This window comes from Palaemon carinicauda, chromosome 21, assembly GCF_036898095.1.
Source record: "Palaemon carinicauda isolate YSFRI2023 chromosome 21, ASM3689809v2, whole genome shotgun sequence".
In the NCBI taxonomy this organism is placed as follows: Eukaryota; Metazoa; Arthropoda; class Malacostraca; order Decapoda; family Palaemonidae; genus Palaemon; species Palaemon carinicauda.
The window spans coordinates 93,039,588-93,057,690 of NC_090745.1; the positions used below are offsets into that span (position 1 = coordinate 93,039,588).

The 18,103-nt window shown below is 35.3% G+C and overlaps 1 protein-coding gene across 4 annotated transcripts in view; it reads left to right on the top strand.

Annotated features, from left to right (window-relative positions):
• Positions 1–6: 6 nt before the first annotated feature.
• The window catches only part of LOC137615328 (homeobox protein php-3-like), an 86,229-nt gene continuing 68,132 nt past the window's right edge, over positions 7–18,103 (top strand). For 2 of the 4 annotated variants that reach the window (XM_068345117.1, XM_068345119.1), the window contains exons 1-2: positions 7–745; positions 12,065–12,097. In XM_068345117.1, the coding sequence (XP_068201218.1) occupies positions 97–745; positions 12,065–12,097 (682 nt within the window). In that variant the 5' untranslated portion in view covers positions 7–96. The remainder of the gene's footprint in view (positions 746–12,064; positions 12,098–18,103) is intronic. The other 2 variants (XM_068345118.1, XM_068345120.1) reach the window with 1 other exon arrangement.

An 18,103-nucleotide genomic window follows, 5' to 3' on the forward strand; every position in this document is an offset into this window, starting at 1 on the left:
CTAATGAGTGTGTGTTTTTATTCTCTTTTTCCGATCGTGTGTGAACGTGTATCATCAACCTGGCGACGGTGGACTCTATACCGTGGCGGCACCACCATGCAGTGGGCAGCAGCAGTGAGGGAGGAGGTTTTAGACAGAATGAACGGAGCACTGTATGAGGACACGGCCAGCACACGAGGCTTGGAGCCCACAGGCCAGACTCCACTCCATATCCCGGCCAAACGAGTGGCCACCACCCTGGCTGTGTCAACCTACCCACACCCGCCGGAGTGCCCCACGGGGCCTGACTCTGGTGCCGCTGCAGGGGTCATCAGACACTCGCATTCAACGCAACCCTGGAATTACCAGCCAGATCATGCAGCAGCAACGGCGCCCTTCGATTCCCAGTACGGACAGGCCTTCTGTCGAGATGGAGTCACGCCCACCTACTACAATATTGCCGACTCTAGAGTGGCGGACCGTAAAACATTGGCCTTCTGGCCCAACAAATACGAATATGCCCCTGGACCTTCGTCCATGACCACGGCAGAGTCATGCCAGGCCTTTGCCGCTCAAACCTGGTGCAACTACCCTCCATACGGGCGTGTCGGACACGTCGATGCTCATGGCCAGCCCGTGCCCTACCTGACGGCGGCTGATGGCGCCCCTAAATCAGCCATGGAAGCTGCTGCAGGATATCCACACGACGGCTACCTAAGGAACTACCCTACAGCGGAAACTATGCCTCCAGCACCTTATCCTCCAGGTACGTACCTGCAAATTCCCAGAGTGACCTCCTTCCCATTTTGATATTCATTGATATCTGAGATTTTAACCTTTTGAATGTTTGGCACAACCCATTAATCGAGCGATATCGGCTAATGTCACGGTGGTGGTGATAATGGGCATTGAAGCTTGTACTTGGTTTGGTCGTGGTTCAACTGGTTGGTGATGGCACCTCATAAAAGCTCTCCTTGTAACTCCTCCCCCATCTCTCTCTCTCTCTCTCTCTCTCTCTCTCTCTCTCTCTCTCTCTCTCAAAACCGCAAATCCCTATAATGCTTTTTTGCTTCATGCTTGGCATGAGTGTGTGTTGGTAACCAAAGAATTTTGATCTGAAATTTTGGGAGACTAAATATTTGCTGCTTCCCACATTTTTATATAACTCTCTCTCTCTCTCTCTCTCTCTCTCTCTCTCTCTCTCTCTCTCTCTTTGTGGATACTTTAGTTTTATTATTCTTATACATACACAAGTAATTATAAACTTGAATTTTCATTTATGTATTTTTACTTTTCGTTGTGTTCATGTGATTTTCACCAGAGTTTTAAGTGATATTTGATGACCGATGTGGTAGTGAAATACTTCCAAGTGTTGTGATAAACGTTATAAGTGTTTTATGCCTTACCAACATCTGTTATTTATAGCAAGTGAACACTTGATAGTATCTTTTTCAAACGAAGGGGTAAAGTGTACTTTTTTTTTTCAATTTTGATGATAACTTACGAACCAAAATATCATGGTAGGCCTATTCTACCCCATGAGCAAAAGTGTAGACTGCTATTCTGGATCCTGTTGTATCTACATCTCAAACAGTTTCTTGCTTCTTTTGATAAATTTTGTTCATTGTTAAGAAAATGATTCGTGATACTATATTTTCATAACTTTCATAATAAAATCCAGTTCATCATCCGATAGTTCTAAATGCGGGTTTACGTTTTCAGTTGGTGTCTATATGTGTTTTATACGCACGCCTAGTGACCTCTTTATCGAATTCATTTTTTGTTTTTTGATTTGCTAAAAAAAAAAAAAAAATACTTAATGATACAAGTGAGAGTTATGCTAAAGATGATTTTATCCAGTGATAGATGTTAATAAACAGTGATCCGGACTACATGTTTCGGTGTTATTGAAGACGTGTTTTAGGCCTTCCATTACATTTTGTCATATTTTCTGCTGATTCCTTTTCTTTACAACTTGAAAATCTGCTCTCAGTCGTCCTTTATTTTTTTTTTCCCAGTGGAAATTGTGGCTTAGTACTTTTCACTGTGTTTCATGCTTGGTTTTCCCCAAGAGCTTCAATGTTAGTTGCACTGAACATCATGTTCGTGTCTATGTTCTTATTTCTAGTAGGACGTTATCATCTAGTTTATTTTCATTATTTTTTTCGAAATAGTGTTTGCGTGAGACTGATGTAAAACGTGATCTTTCTTAACTGTTTACGCGTGGTCTCTTATATATTTCTAGTGTTATTCTCATGGTGCAAATTACGATTAATTCATACCCGAGACAGTAATTTATTATAGAAAAACATTCATATATATTTTGCATCGTTATCTTTGTGGTTAGCTAATATTAGAGAAGATGCTACAGTGCTGCTGATAATTTTATTCTAGAAGTTGATTATATTTTCAATTTTTAAGTGACTGTAACCAGTCTAATTCGAGCTCACTGTTTTGGTCGTTATTTCTGCCTGGATATTCGGCGTTTGTATTTATTTGTGTTACCCCAGGAAATTAAGTCTTGGACATCGTTTTCTGTTGCCTTACGGAGCTCGTTAGCCCTATGTATTGTATGGTCACATGTGATAAGCCCATGGCTCTCGTATTTTTTTTTTAAGGATTGACGGATGGTGTTCTTATATTTGAGATATGCAGTACATACGTATTGTACCTGGTTTGCGGATAAGGAAATTGCTGATAGATTGCAGTCTATCACAGACCATTGACATGTATGGTACTCTATTTCAGTTATTGTTTCATTTTCATTTTATTATCATAAGAATACTTGAAATCATTGAGATCTGTGCATTATATATTTTCAAAGGTTAGGTTCTATTAATATATTGTGAACTCTTGTGCATAGGATAGGGCTCACGTGTTTGCTTCAGACTAAGTTTTTTCATTTGTTCGTCTTTTCGCAACTACTTATTTTTTTCATCTTGAATCCATTCATATATATATATATATATATATATATATATATATGTATATATGTATATATATATGTGTATATATATACATGTGTGTATATATATATATATATATATATGTGTGTGTGTGTGTGTGTGTGAATGTGTAAAATTGTTGATAATCTATATGTGTATAATGTTTATGTGGATAAGCACACTGATATATATATATATATATATATATATATATGTGTGTGTGTGTGTGTGTGGGTCGCAATCACTCTGGGTGATTATTAATGGCATGCTACTTTCTGCCCTTGTTGTGTCACTTGAAATTAGGATACATTTATTTTTTGCCCGAAAAGAGGTTTTCTCGACGGTCGCAAGTTACCCACAACCCATCATGGGGTTTTCTTATGTTGAATGGACATTTCAAAATCTACAAATTTTCTCTTATCCGTAATTTGGGAACATCAAGCTGCTGGTGTCCGAATTGTGCTTTCTTCTTTTCCTTCTTCTTCTTCTTCTTCTCTTGCCAAGATCGTATTTGTTTTTGTTTCTTCTGATTCTTATCTTTCTTGCTCGAGATCACGGCACGTTTCCCTTCGAGACTGATGGCGTGATTCATACTGTATCGTGAGCATGCTGGCAGTGATAGATCTCTCTCTCTCTCTCTCTCTCTCTCTCTCTCTCTCTCTCTCTCTCTCTCTCTCTCTCTCATTATGTGATGATAAAATGGATTTTATTCGTATTTTTGGGAAGCTAAAGCCCATGATGTTTTTTTTTTTTTTTTGAAGTTTTCTAGTAACTTGTGTTTAAGAGTTTTTTTATTTGAGAGTTAAGCAGAGAAAGAGATTTTGTAGTGTATGGATATTGAGCAATCTTTCGTTTGCATTCATGTTAATTTTTATCGCCTACAACAACTAAATGTAGTAAATATAAATAGATATGTCATATAATCCTTGTGGTCATTTAGATTTGAATAAAGACTACCAGACAAAGAAGTTAACATTAAGGCAATATCTTAACCGAAAGTGTCCCTTGGAAAAAAGTCGAGAGAGAGAGAGAGAGAGAGAGAGATGAGAGAGAGAGAGAGAGAGAGAGAGAGACGCGCTAGTAAAGAGGATAAGCAGTGGGTGAGAGATCATGGGAAGCCAGGGCCATAAATGGAATTGAGGAGGGGACTTGCGTAAAACCGAAATTCAAGTATCTACTCGATTGTGTCCGGAGTTAGTTTAGATTTTGATTCCATTCAGTGTTCTGTGTTCACTTTTGAGCTTTTGACTTCATTAAGTTTTGTTTTTGTTATTTGCGATTGCTCGTGAAGTACTTTTGTGTCAGTTATTTCATAAGTTGTACAAATGAAACGAAAATGAGTATTTATAGTTGGTCGGTTTAGATTGAATTGGCTTTGTGCCAGTACGGTTTTGAAAGGGATGAAACGCCTTATGCGAACCTCTGGATTATGTCCAACCAGCAGACACAATCAGTGATGAAATTCGTGGCTTCCTAACCAACACGAATACTTTATTATATAACATGCATTGCTCTAGTTCACGTACAATGCTATTGTTACTCCTTTATTCCACACCGTTGTACAGGAATGGAAATATTGTCATTACGTGTGTTTTAGCGTATCTAATACATAGATTATTTTAGACCAAGGAGACTGATATACCCTGTTACTGAGCTAATCCTTGGGAGCGAATATTGACGTTATATTAACAGCTGCTTTTGATAAGCGAGTGAGTATGAGTGTGTGCAAGCTCGTGGGCACACTCCACGTCACTTTGGAGCTCCGTGGAAATGCATCGCAGGCAAATATATTTAAATTTGCTTGGACGGTTATTTGCTGAAGCTCTCATTTTTTCACTACGATTTGTGGCTGACGCGGCCAAATCAAAAGTCATTTGCTGTGTCAGGGGTCATAAATTATGCGAGACGCTGGCAGTTTTAATAAACAATTCATGTGCCTTTGGAAAGGAGAGAGAAAAAGATATAAATGTAAATCATACGAAAACGATAGAATTGTAAATCATACGAAAACGATAGATTTATAAATCATATTTTGAGACATTACTAAATGATCGTTCACCATAATTCAGATCGGGCGTTCTTAGTATTTTCTTATCAGAGCTTCGTCGAATGGCAGCTAGAGTAATGAAATTATTATTTTTTTTACATAAGCACTGCATTGCACACATTCCCATTTGATTCCAAATAGGAATGCTCTCGTGTATATATTCAGACAATAAATTCAACGTTTGCATTTTGATTAAAACTGAGGCTATGTCTTCCCCTGATGTAATCAATGTTTCTCATGTGCGGATATATATATATATATATATATATATATATATATATATCTGTGTGTGTTTATGTAAATTGTGTATATGTGCGCGCTCGCAAGTGTATTTCACAGAATAAGACATAAAAAAAGACTTAACCAATGCAATTCGATCCCTAGTATAAGTCCCGGCTCTTGGCTATCAATCATTTTGGATTACAAACAAAACGAGGAAGATTTATGGGTTTGGGGTGAATCATTGTTCCTTATATAGAAAGGCCATTGATTACTGAATATGAAAGTCTTACTTAGTGTGTTTTATTTTGTTTAAATATCAAAGAAGAATTTTATTTGTCAGGGACCCGAGTCTAATTACTGCAGTGATTTCCTCGGGAATGATTTAAAGGCAATTCTGTATTTAAGGCAACGCTGCATAACCGTTTTTTTTTAAGCGAGAATAACAAAGTTCTCTCTCTCTCTCTCTCTCTCTCTCTCTCTCTCTCTCTCTCTCTTAAGGAGGAAAATGGATTTACCAGATTGTTTAATATAGGAAGGGAAAATAGTAGTCTAACTGTTTTATTATTTTTTCTGAAGAGATCGACCACTTCTCTCTCTCTCTCTCTCTCTCTCTCTCTCTCTCTCTCTCTCTCTCTCTCTCAAGAAGGAGGAAAATGGATTTACCATATTGTTTAATATAGGAAGGGAAAATAGTCTAACTGTTTTATTATTTTTTCTGAAGAGATTGACCACTTTTCTCTCTCTATCATCCCCTTGGGTCTCTCTCTCTCTCTCTCTCTCTCTCTCTCTCTCTCTCTCTCTGATGAAATGAGTGCTGCGAGCGTGTTTAGATAATAGTTAAAAGTGAGAGAAACAAGAAGTAAACAAAGAAACAACGGACCCCATTTGTTTGTGAGGTAGTCCCTGTCTGCGAGGGGATAGCAAAACTAGCTGTTAACCATTCCCTTAGGCGTTTATGGAGGGATCATTTTACGTTTTACGTAGTTGATTGAATTTAATGGGGCCGCAGGCAGTTGCCGATGGCTGCACATGGAGCAGAATCCCAGGTAAATGCCTCCTATTTGTTCAAAGTAATATATATATATATATATATATATATATATATATATATATTATATAAATATACAGTATATTGTACCCTCTATCATAAAATGTTTCTCTCTCTCTCTCTCTCTCTCTCTCTCTCTCTCTCTCTCTCTCTGTGATAACATCAATTACATATACGGATATACATATAAGCTCACACACCTATATATATATATATATATATATATATATTCATATATATATGTATATATATACATATCTATCTATATATATATATATATATATATATTCATATATATATGTATATATATACATATATATATATATATATATATACAGATGAAAATGTGTTAGACATTGCTACCATTCATAGATGTTCGAATTACTTGCGTGAAATAAAATCACTGAATAGAAATAGAAGATACTGGAAAGTTTTTCATGTATATCTTGGAATGGAATATTATGAAATACAGAAAACCTACTTATGATATCTCTGTATTCACTGATTACAAAAGCTATATTCACTCTGCTTACAAATAAAATGTCAAGGTCCAAAAAGCGAATTCTCAAGCATGAAGAAGCCGTTACGCCCATGAGACCTATCACTTCACTAATTCGCTAAGGACGCCTTACATCCAAACCAAAGTCAAGGTTGTAATAGTTTCCAAAAACCAGTATTTCTGGGTTCATAAGGGAAACCGGAATGGTTGTAAACATAGAGTCGGAAGGATTGCTATGGATGGTTGAGAGTGGTTGGTTTGTGTCGCTGTATGTGTGTCTGTCTGGGGTTCATGAGGCAGAGGAAGGCAAGTGGTAGGAGTATTGATATCTTTTGAAGTATTCTGAGAAGCTTAAGAAGGAGGAAAATGGATTTACCAGATTGTTTAATATAGAAAGGGAAAATAGTAGTCTGTTTTATTATTTTTTTCTGAAGAGATTGACCACTTTTCTTTGTTTTATACATCTTTTATTAAAAAAAAATTATTTTATTCTCTCTTTTTCCTCGACTTTTTCAGCTAATCCTCTCATCGTCTTATGCAATTTTCATTCAGAAAAAGAACTCTGATCATTTTACTCACCCTCCTTTTCCTCGTTTTTTTTTTTTTTCAGCTAATCCTCTCCCTTTTACATTCATCCGTCTTCCCAGACCTTTTGCCAATTATCTCCTTTCAATCTTTCAACCTTTTAACCAGAGCAGCCAGTTGTTATCTTGAGCGTCCGCTTGCTTTTATTTTAGATATTTCTTGCATTCTTTGTCACTCACTGGCTGAGGGAGAACGGCAGAATTTCGCCTGTGCTTGAATTGATAGAGATGGAGAGGAAAGATTGAACCGAGCGACATCAAGGTGCAAAGGACGGGGAAGACAGGCAGCCAGATATAAACGGATGAACGCGAATGAATTAGATAGATATCATCTTAAGCTCTCTCTCTCTCTCTCTCTCTCTCTCTCTCTCTCTCTCTCTCTCTCTCTCTCTCTCTCTCATCGTCTGCGATAGTCGTTGCAGGCAAAGTGTTTATTGACTTAGCAAGTTATCGAATGTACACAGTTTAAAGGATGATTTGTGAACGAGAAATTCATTAATCATTGCAAAGCGTGAATGGATGGGGAGTTGAGATCACTGCACCATCCTTCACATCTATCGTGTTATTTCTTCAATTGGACTCCGATTAAAAATAAACGATAATTTGTCTAATTGTTATTTATCTATCGGTATGGAAATATTTAGTTTCGTAAAGAAAAGATGTCATAACTAATTTAAAGTTTCAAAAATGATGATGAAAAATAATTTATAAGGTAACTGCCTCTTTGAATCACATGAGTTTGTGTTATCAGGTTATTATGCTGCAATTGCATAACACAGGAAGTATAAATAAAGGTTTATTTGTTTTAGAATTTTTTTTATGCAAAGAAAATAACCGAAGCAATACCGTCATGGTTTGTCTGGCCAAGTGCTTGGATTAACATTAATGTCAGTTTGTTATGTCACTCGTTCAATCCGTCAAATACAACTATGAGCTTCCTTTTCTCTGACATTTGATTCAAAGCAATGCCTCTCATATATATATATATATATATATATCTATATATATAGATAGATAGATAGATATAGATATATAGATATAGATATATATATATATATATATATATAAATATGTTTATGTATATAAATATATGTGCATATATATATATATATACATATATATACACATATATATATATACGGTATAGTATATACATATATATATATATATATATATAGATAGATAGATAGATATTTACTGTATGTGCGTAATAGCAGTAGTTGTTGTGGAATTTATGGGACATAAGAATATCACGTTCATTTAGGTATTAATTTTTATAAATATAGTGACTACTGTATAATTCCAAAAAAAAAAAAATATATAAGTAATTTTCAATCCATTTACGAAAGAACAAATCTTACTAACAGATATATATTTATCAAAAAGATCCACGAGCAAATCAAGACGTGCATGCTTTGGTTACCAAGGCTTGTGTGTGACAAGAGAAGAAATCAAATCCTCCACAGGTTGCGGGAGCATTATCTTTCCACTAAACAAGCAATTACGAGCTATTAACTGCCCTAAGTGTGTCGTTAGCTTCGCCACCTTGGCCCCGCCCCGTCAAGACGTCACACTACCCTCGCTCGCCCGAAAGCACAAACATTCACAAAAACTTGGCAAGGCTCGTCTTAACCCCTTCCCCCTTCCCTTCTTACTCCTCACTATCCCTCACCCCCTCCCCCCTTGTCCCTCCACTCTTGTGGCAGTGGCATTTTTGTGCCTTTGTCTTCAAGTTTCTCATACCTTTTTATACTAGCCCGTGTCTGAGTTAGCAAATGTTTTTATTTAACGCATTTGCAAAATATTGTTATTCTTATTATTAAAATTGGCATTATTATTAGTAGTAATATAATTATTATCGATGTAAACTGCATGAGCAATAATATGTTAATAATGATAATAATCAGGTTTTTACTGTGGCCATAAAACCTGTTGATACGCGTTGATAGATCGTGGAAGAGATTTATTTTATGCTTGTTTAAATGGCGATCGTCGCTTTTTTTGAATGAATCATGAACGCGTAGTTATGATGTATCGAACGAAGTGCAAAGAAACAAACTGTTGGCTGACAGGAACCTCCGAGAACGTCCCATAAAACGGCCACTAAGGCGTCTTTCAAATGATCATTGCATTTCGCTCACCTCTTTATTTTCGTTCATTATTCACTCCTTGACTTCCCATAAATCATAGTTATTTGCGTTTTAGTACTCACCTGGAGCACGGGAATGGTACTTCCTAATTCGTATCAACTGGCTTTTGTTACTCGAGATGAAATTAAGTGATTTTGAAGATATTTACGCGAGATAAAACGTTGGCCTAAAATTCGCCGAGTGTAAAACAACTTCGGAGTCAGATGTCCGTAGTCAATGAAGACCTTAGAAGCGGCGGTCGCGCCAGATGTACTTTTGTGTTTGGAACTTGTTTGGGGAGACCTTCTGTATCTTGTCACTCATTTCTGATATTTGGTTTCGCATGTTATAATGTTGAAAAATATTATTACCTTTTCCAATCCCCTGTGATTTTTACAACACTTTTAGAAAATGGTATTCAAGTTTATGGGACATTTTATCATGATATATTTTGAAAGACTTTTTTTCGCCTTTGATTCTGTTGATAATGAAATATGAAATTGAAAAGAAATCGATTCTTTTTTCCGTGAAGCATGCCTGAATAACTGCAACTATATATTTTAATAGTATTTTTGCACACAAATGGCGAAATTTTGTAGACAGATACAAAATATATTGAGATATTAAATTTAATTTTAGTTATAGATATATTAAGTAATCTTGATATAAATGTCTGTAATGTGAATTTTATTTTTACTTGCTAGCATTTTCTATTACTATAATAATATTGATTTTTTTACTGCAGAAAGTTACGCGCGCTATTTATTGCTATGTGATTCATTGATTTATAAATAGTCTTCGTATGTATGTTTGTACATAAATTGATATATATATATATATATATATATATATATATATATATATATATATATATATACATACACATATATATATATGTATATGTGTGTATGTATGGTTGTGCCTGTGTAGGAATATACATACATACATGTGTATATATATATATATATATATAAATATATATATATACTGTATATATATGCATTTATAGGCTGTATATATATATATATATATATATATATATACAGTATATATCTATATATATATATATATATATATATCATACACGGTTACAGACGAAATGGAATATTTTTCATCAAGTAAAAGTATTACTTCTTTTTTTTTTTTCTTTTTTTTTTATCCCTGAACATGAGCAGCATCAGGCCCGATCACTTCTAGTGATCAGTTGTGCTAAAAGGTCCTCGGTTTATGACTCGCAGAATCTGCTGCCTTTGGGGTTGAACCGTTATAAACCTCCTCTTTCTCTCTCTCTCTCTCTCTCTCTCTCTCTCTCTCTCTCTCTCTCTCTCTCTCTCTCTCTCTGTTCCCAACATGCGGTTTTCTTAGGCCTGGCAAAAAATTATTGGCGAAAAATTGTTTCCCTTCCCAGCCTGCTTTTCGCTTCTCAGTGTGAGTTGGGTGCACGCGTGCTTTTGGTAGTTCGGTGTTTTTTGTTTTTGTTTTTTTTTGTCAGTTATATTTTGGTGTTTTGGTCCTGCATATATCCTACCGGCTATGGCAATCCTTATACGTACACGCAAGTGTAACACTGACCTATGGGAGCTAACGACCATGTGTGCATAATTATCATATGATTAATGGTTTACTTCAACAGACCCTTTCCTTGTTGTTTAAAAAACTAATGCTGATGGTGGTGCTAAAATTATTAATATACTAACTTAATTTAAAATATATAGTATTTTATGTTTATTAAAGTTTATTGCTTTTTTTATATTTGATGGTAATTGACATTAGTCAGATTCTTAGTTTTGTTTGTATTTATTATTTAAGTCCATTAAATATTTTATATATTGCAAATATGAAAGAGAATGTTTTAAAAACCAAGCAAAGTCGATGAGTTATGTTGTTGAATAAATATTCTATTTCTTGAATACCTTTTGAAGTTAATTATATAAATCTTTTGATGTAGAGTAACGATGACTTGGTAATTACTTGTGTACTAATGTTGGGAGTATTTAGATATACTCAGTTTTAAGTAAAACATGTTTTATTTTTTAGCTAAAACTTCACTGTCTTTATTTTCTTTTATGTTAAGTAAATGATTTTCCAGTTTCCCGTAAATTTAGAAATTTTACCTGTAAGGTTCATGTATTTGCATTAAAGTATAACATAATTTTTTTGTTATATATAGATGTAGGTATCCAGTGATTTTGAGGTAGATTAAGATCAATATATTTAGAATATTTTTATTATTTTAAGATAGTATTGATTATTAAGACTGTCAAATATATATTAAACATTGATAGTCCTATCCAGCCATATAAATTTGAAACCTAACTTTATTATCAAAATGGACTTGTACTATCAAACTGTAGAACTACAAAACCAAAGCCAATCCTGTAGATAATCCAAGTACCCAGTCGTGTCATTTAGGAAATTTGAAGTATTGCGACAAACAGACTTTGATGCCAAATTTAATTGGTGAAAGTATGATCACTTTTGATGATCCAGGGAGTGAGAATCTCATTCCCAAGCTTCCCATTCCCGCCCCCCACAACCCTTCCCCAAATCATCCCCATTCTCCCTTCCAAGGGCAACAGTTGCAAATGACCACAACTTGGCTCTCTTGCAGTACACCGGCAGCCCTTTCCAGTCTCGCACCCAGGTAAAGTTGTACCCAACGAGCTACTTTTCTTTTGTTTCACACTACCTTTCTCTTTTCTTTCCTTGTTGTTGGCTTCTCTTGATAACTTTTCCTTTCTGGGCAACTTGTCAATTAATATATTTGTTCGTGACCCCACCTATGTATATATATATATATATATATATACATGTATATACACATATATATATACACACACATATATATATATATACACACACATATATATATATATATATATATATACACACATATATATATACACACACATATATATATATATATATATATATGTATGTATGTATATGAATCTTATGTTAGAACGCTTGAAGATATCTACATGGGTAATGCCAGCCATCCTAAAACTACAAAGATAGAGAGAAAATTAATTTCGAGTGAGACAAGGAGATCTCATTTCTTTTAAATTATTCACAGCGTGCCTAGAAGCAGTTTTTAAGAATTTATGTTGGGAAAATGTAGGAATTAATATTAATGGGGAATACCTTAACAACTTAAGATTTGCAGTTGACATAGTTCTGTATACTGAATCTTGGGAGGAAGGGCAAAATATGGTAAAATATTTATATTGAAAAAGCAGAAGTGGAGGACTGAAAATGAATATGAGTAAGACTAAAATGATGTTCAATAAAAATGTAGAAAAACTACAAATAGAGATTGTTACAGAATATACATACTTAGGATAGTCAGTAAATATTTCCCTAGGACACGAAACCGAATTTAAAAGAAGGATAAGTAGGGGATGGAGAGCTTTTAGTAAACAAAATGACAATATGAAAATCAAAATGTCACGTTCTCTAAAAAGAAAAGTATTTAATGAAATGGTCCCACCATCAATAACAGGCATCAGAAACTTTAATTCTTATGATAGCCTCAGAACAAGCTAGTTACAACTCAAAGAGATATGAAAATAATGATGGGATTAGCACTGATAGCAAACCAAAGTAGAGGATATTCTAACAACGAGGAAGAAAAACAATTGGACGTGTCAGGTCATGTAATGAGATGATAGGTGGTTAGAGATAGCAAGCAAAGCAGGGGAAGGAATAGAAGACTATGCATTGATTGACGAACTAAAAAAATTTCCTGGTATAGACTCCCATAGAAAGATTATAAACAGACGGCAGTACTTTGTCCTGCAGTGTACTAGCAATGGCTGATGACATATATATATATATATATATATAGATAGATATGTGTGTGTGTGTGTATGTATATATATATATATATATATATTATATGTATATATATATATATATATATATATATTATGTATATATATATATGTATATATGTATATACTATATAGTGGGAATGTATGCATTTAAACATAAGCGAGTGAATATACTTTACATATCTTTGGTTCTTATAACTTTGGTCACCGTAATGGTTCGTGGTCTTCATGGAAATGTATCATTATTGGCATTAAACTTTATTGCTTAATACCAGAAAAAAAAAATATGTCATGCCTATCAGAGTGAATGTTATTTTCAATTCTCTCTCTCTCTCTCTCTCTCTCTCTCTCTCTCTCTCTCTCTCTCTCTCTCTCTCTCCGGATGTTGTAATTGCTCTTTCTCTGATGTTTCAAAAGGCATTTCCTATTTACGCCTGCTTTTGTGATTTCAAAATATAGAATTGCTAAATTAGTGGTTTACTTCGGTAAAATCTTTTCATATACAATATATACATTTGCATATTTGTTGTGTTGAATTAATTTTTAATTGGACTGCCTTATTGACAATTTTATATCATGACAGATTTCTTTTTTATTTTGAAGAAATTATTCTTTATAAAGAGAATTCTTGCTTCTAATTGCATTATGCATAAAGCCTTCTGTATCGGTGACAAGCATTTCCTTATGGTTTTGGTATGTTCTTAACTTTTTACTGTAAAAAAACTATTACCATGTTTGTTTAGTATTTATTAAAACTCACGTCTAATAGGCAATAATATAGAGTTAAGTCAGATTCTGGGGATAGATGGAATTTAGTTTCGGTTTTAATAAACATCAAACTTTCTCGTTATTTGAGTTTTTATCGTGAAGGAGAATTATTGGCTTTTAAATTTTCGCTAAGCCGTGATTTCACACAATCTGTGGTAAAGTTCTTGGCATTGCTTGTGATGGGTTGAAAATAGTCTTTTTCGTCTACCACTAATTGTCATTCATTTTTAATTTGATTAGATATTTTTATAGTACCTGTGAATATCCTGAATAATTCAGATGAACTCATTTTATTCTATTTTGTTCATTTAATAATTAACAGCTGCATTTAAGACATGATGTTTTTTTTTCGCGTAGGCTTCCCGTAATATAATCGTTTCCATAGTGATTTCAAATTGTTTCGTTATGCCTTCGAATATTGTATTCCTCAAACTCGTCCTTTTCTTTTCGTGTAATGAGCAGCTCTTCGGTCTACTGAATTGTATCTGCCCCGGCTGTGGACCATAGAATTCCAGCTGAACAAATGAACAGGGACAATGAGAGCGAAATTAGGCAAACTGCGTGGTCAGGCCAGGCCTGGCTAATATATTTTTTTTTTTTAAAGAAACGACTGTGGCTTTTAGAGTTATGTAACCCTTCCTATTGCTTGACTGTTCTAATTAAACCTGGAATATCCGTTCAGTTGTATTACTGTAATATGAAAGAAAAACAGGATGCTTGACTATAATTAACGATATGCTTGCATTGGAGTTAACTTGATGGAATGTCACGGAAGGAAAAAAAATGCAATAGACTGGTTTTTTATCTTTCCAAATCGTTTTCTTGGGATTTGCGCTTGCGTGCGTGCGTAAGCGGAAGCCAATGTCGTTGAGCCCAGGGGCAGGAAACCAAACATAAAATGCGATAAGCTCGGTGTGAGGGTAAGTGAGAGAGAAAAAGAGAAAGAACAGAGAGAGTGTGTCCGTTCATGTGATCCCGTTCTCCACTTCAACGAAGATAGGTTGAGATACATTACAATGCTTTTCCTGTTTCAGCGATGCATATTAAGCGTAAATTGCCTTGGGATGTTTGAAGCTCGCATCATTAAGTGGTTCCAAAGGGCAATTTGCCTTTTTCCTTTCCTTTCTTCCGGATTCCGTTAAGGGCGTTTAGTGATGGTTAAGACTGATAGGATTTAATTCTAAAGAATATCTTGATATACCAGTCGATCATTATGATGTGTTAGCGTCACTAAGTATGTCAGTCATGACGCCAGATAACCTAAAAGTCATCCATTCATTTATTACCTGTTTACATCTTAACCTGAGACGAATTGAGGCATAAAGATGTGCGATTCTTTAGTGACTGGTCGAAAGACGACGCGTGATCAATCTCTTATTGGAGAGCTTATTACACTTTATAGCTATGAGCGTCTTATTTACATGCCTTCATTTAATCAGATACAACACCGCTAGCGTTCAAGATATTGAGAGCGTCAATGTTGATTTCTGGCAACTTTCGAAATTCCAATCGAGTAGGTTACACATTACTTCATTCAGTAGTAATTTCTTCCTATTTCTGCCTACCCTGCATTCAAATAGATTTCGCCTTCCAGCCAAGAGAAAAGGGGCAGCAAACGTCCATTATGAGCGCTGTGTACCTTTTCCCAAGACACAACAGAAACAACGACAATGTCAGCCAATCGCCATATGCTCCTCTATTGTCAAGCCTTTGCTTCGCGACACAATCCTCTCTGAACATGTGTATACCTCTGTTATGCTCGCACCAATCGAGGCATGCGCACACTCGGCTGCCAAATAAACAACATCCTTTGAAGAGACATTGACAGCTATATGGTCTGACCCGGTCCTGACTCTCCCAGGTCTTCTCAATAACTAATCCCTTTACTGATGCAAAGGTCCCTGGAGGTATACCGCAGACACATAGGCTCTCAAAAGCTTTGAGGTTTTGGGACAGCAAAAAAAGAAGTGTGGATGGTGAACTGGACAATTGGCGATTTTGTTTGTATGAAATAAGAATTTTATGTCCAATACTTTTTTCAAGGCTATTTGTATCGACTATGTGATATTTTTTCAATAGTAAAAACGATAGTTGGGGAAAATGATTTTAGTTCAATAATGTTGACAAGTGAATGGGTTCAGCGTGATAAGGAAAAATTATTATTAACATTTAGATATTTAATATTTTCATTTTTCATGTATATATGTAATAAATTTAATTTGAACTTAGATCTGTCGATTTACATTTATTTAATTTCATAGTCACTCTGCATATATCGTAATTTGTAGGTTAGAAAATTAGAAGTAACTACGTACGATTATATTGAACAGTGCACGGAAGCATAAGATAATATTTTGCTAAACGTTGTTATAAAACCAATAAGGACAACCCTAGCTTTCCCTTGGTGGGCGATTTGTCTCGTCTGTTGAAGCTAACAAAACAGGGAAGACATTATGTCAAGAACAGACCTAAATATCCAGCCGTCTGCTGGAAGGGAAAGGTAGTTAAGACATCTTGACTGGGAGAATTTTTATCAGATTTGTGGTCACCTCGATACTGACCCACATGTGCTTCTCACAGTAATTGATAATTTGTATGCTAATGAAGCCACAGCCTTCAGCTGTAGAGGCCCGTACCCCCACCTGTGTCACCCATCAGGGTCGCCATGTGATGCAGTCCTTCTCGTATTCATTGTGGCCCGGAGCGACTTTATGAGAGCCCCTGGAAATATGGGTCCGCTGTGCCATACGCTTCAGAACAGAACCCGGGGGGAAGGGGAAGGAAAGAAGCAAGGAGAGAAAAACGTTGAGTATTTTGTTCTCCTGCAAGAGAATTAAGAACCCCAGTTTAAAAAGAATGGGATACAGCTGTTATATATAGTTTTATGTTTGCCCAATGTTAAGATTAGATTATCCATGTTCCAGTTTTATGTAGAAAATAGATGAAATACACGCCTTGAAGTATGAAGCTAATTAGCCTTTTTATTCATGCTCGATGTTCTGTTTAACTTCGCCGTAACAAGCCACTACTGAAATGACCTTGGCCTTAAAACCGCAATTGATGTGTTTTGCGTATTACATGCGTTTCCCAGACAAGGAATCATAATTCCACAGTAACGTTGCTTTATAGAAGTCGTAGTGCTCTTCTAGATATCTAACATTGTTCACTTTTGAAAAGGCTTAACTGAATACAAGCTGTTTGTATTGCCAGAAGGATTAGATTTATTTGATTAAGGCGGTGAATGTTTAATTTTGTTTACTAACGTTGATTTAGGTTGTTGTAACCATAATATTAAACCCATACCTTACAATTTAGAGCATTTCTTGCTATCAGAATATGTTTGATGACGAGGAATCACTACAGCAAAAACTTTTTAATCATTATTTACATATATTTTTATTATACTTTGGAAAATAAGTTTGGAGTTCATATCTTCAATGGACATTTCACAATTTGATCAGAAAGCATCTTGCTTCAGAAAAAAAGAAAAAAAAAAAACAGTAGCTGAACCAAAAACGTCGACGGCTATTTTTAAAGAACAGATAAAACGATACCACAATCAAATGATTTGGCTCCCTTGTCAATATGGCATGAACGGAACCATTCATAACGATGCCCTATAATAAGGAGAGGGAGTCTCCCAGCCGTCCTTATGGACGCCGGCCAAGCAGGGAAGAAGCGTCCAGTGGCAGATGACCCCTTAGAACCCGTGAGGGATGCTGCCTGATCACCTTCTCTTGGTAGCAGTTCTCCTTTTGATGATGCTCTTCATTCCAACTCGGCGTCCAGACTTCATCTTTCTATTTTCACCTCGACCTTCTTCCATTTTCTTGCTGCAATGTTGGAGTCTTACTTTTCATTTATTCCTTTTCCTCTTTTCCTCATGCATTGCGATTTTTTAAAGTCTCGAAATATTTCCCAGAACATGATTCTATTTTATTTGAATTTATTAAACGTTTTTATTTTTTTGTTCGTATTAGTTGAGCATTTTACTTGGCCAATTTTTGATAGTTCAGTTTTTTTATCATTTATATCTAAAATTATTTTCG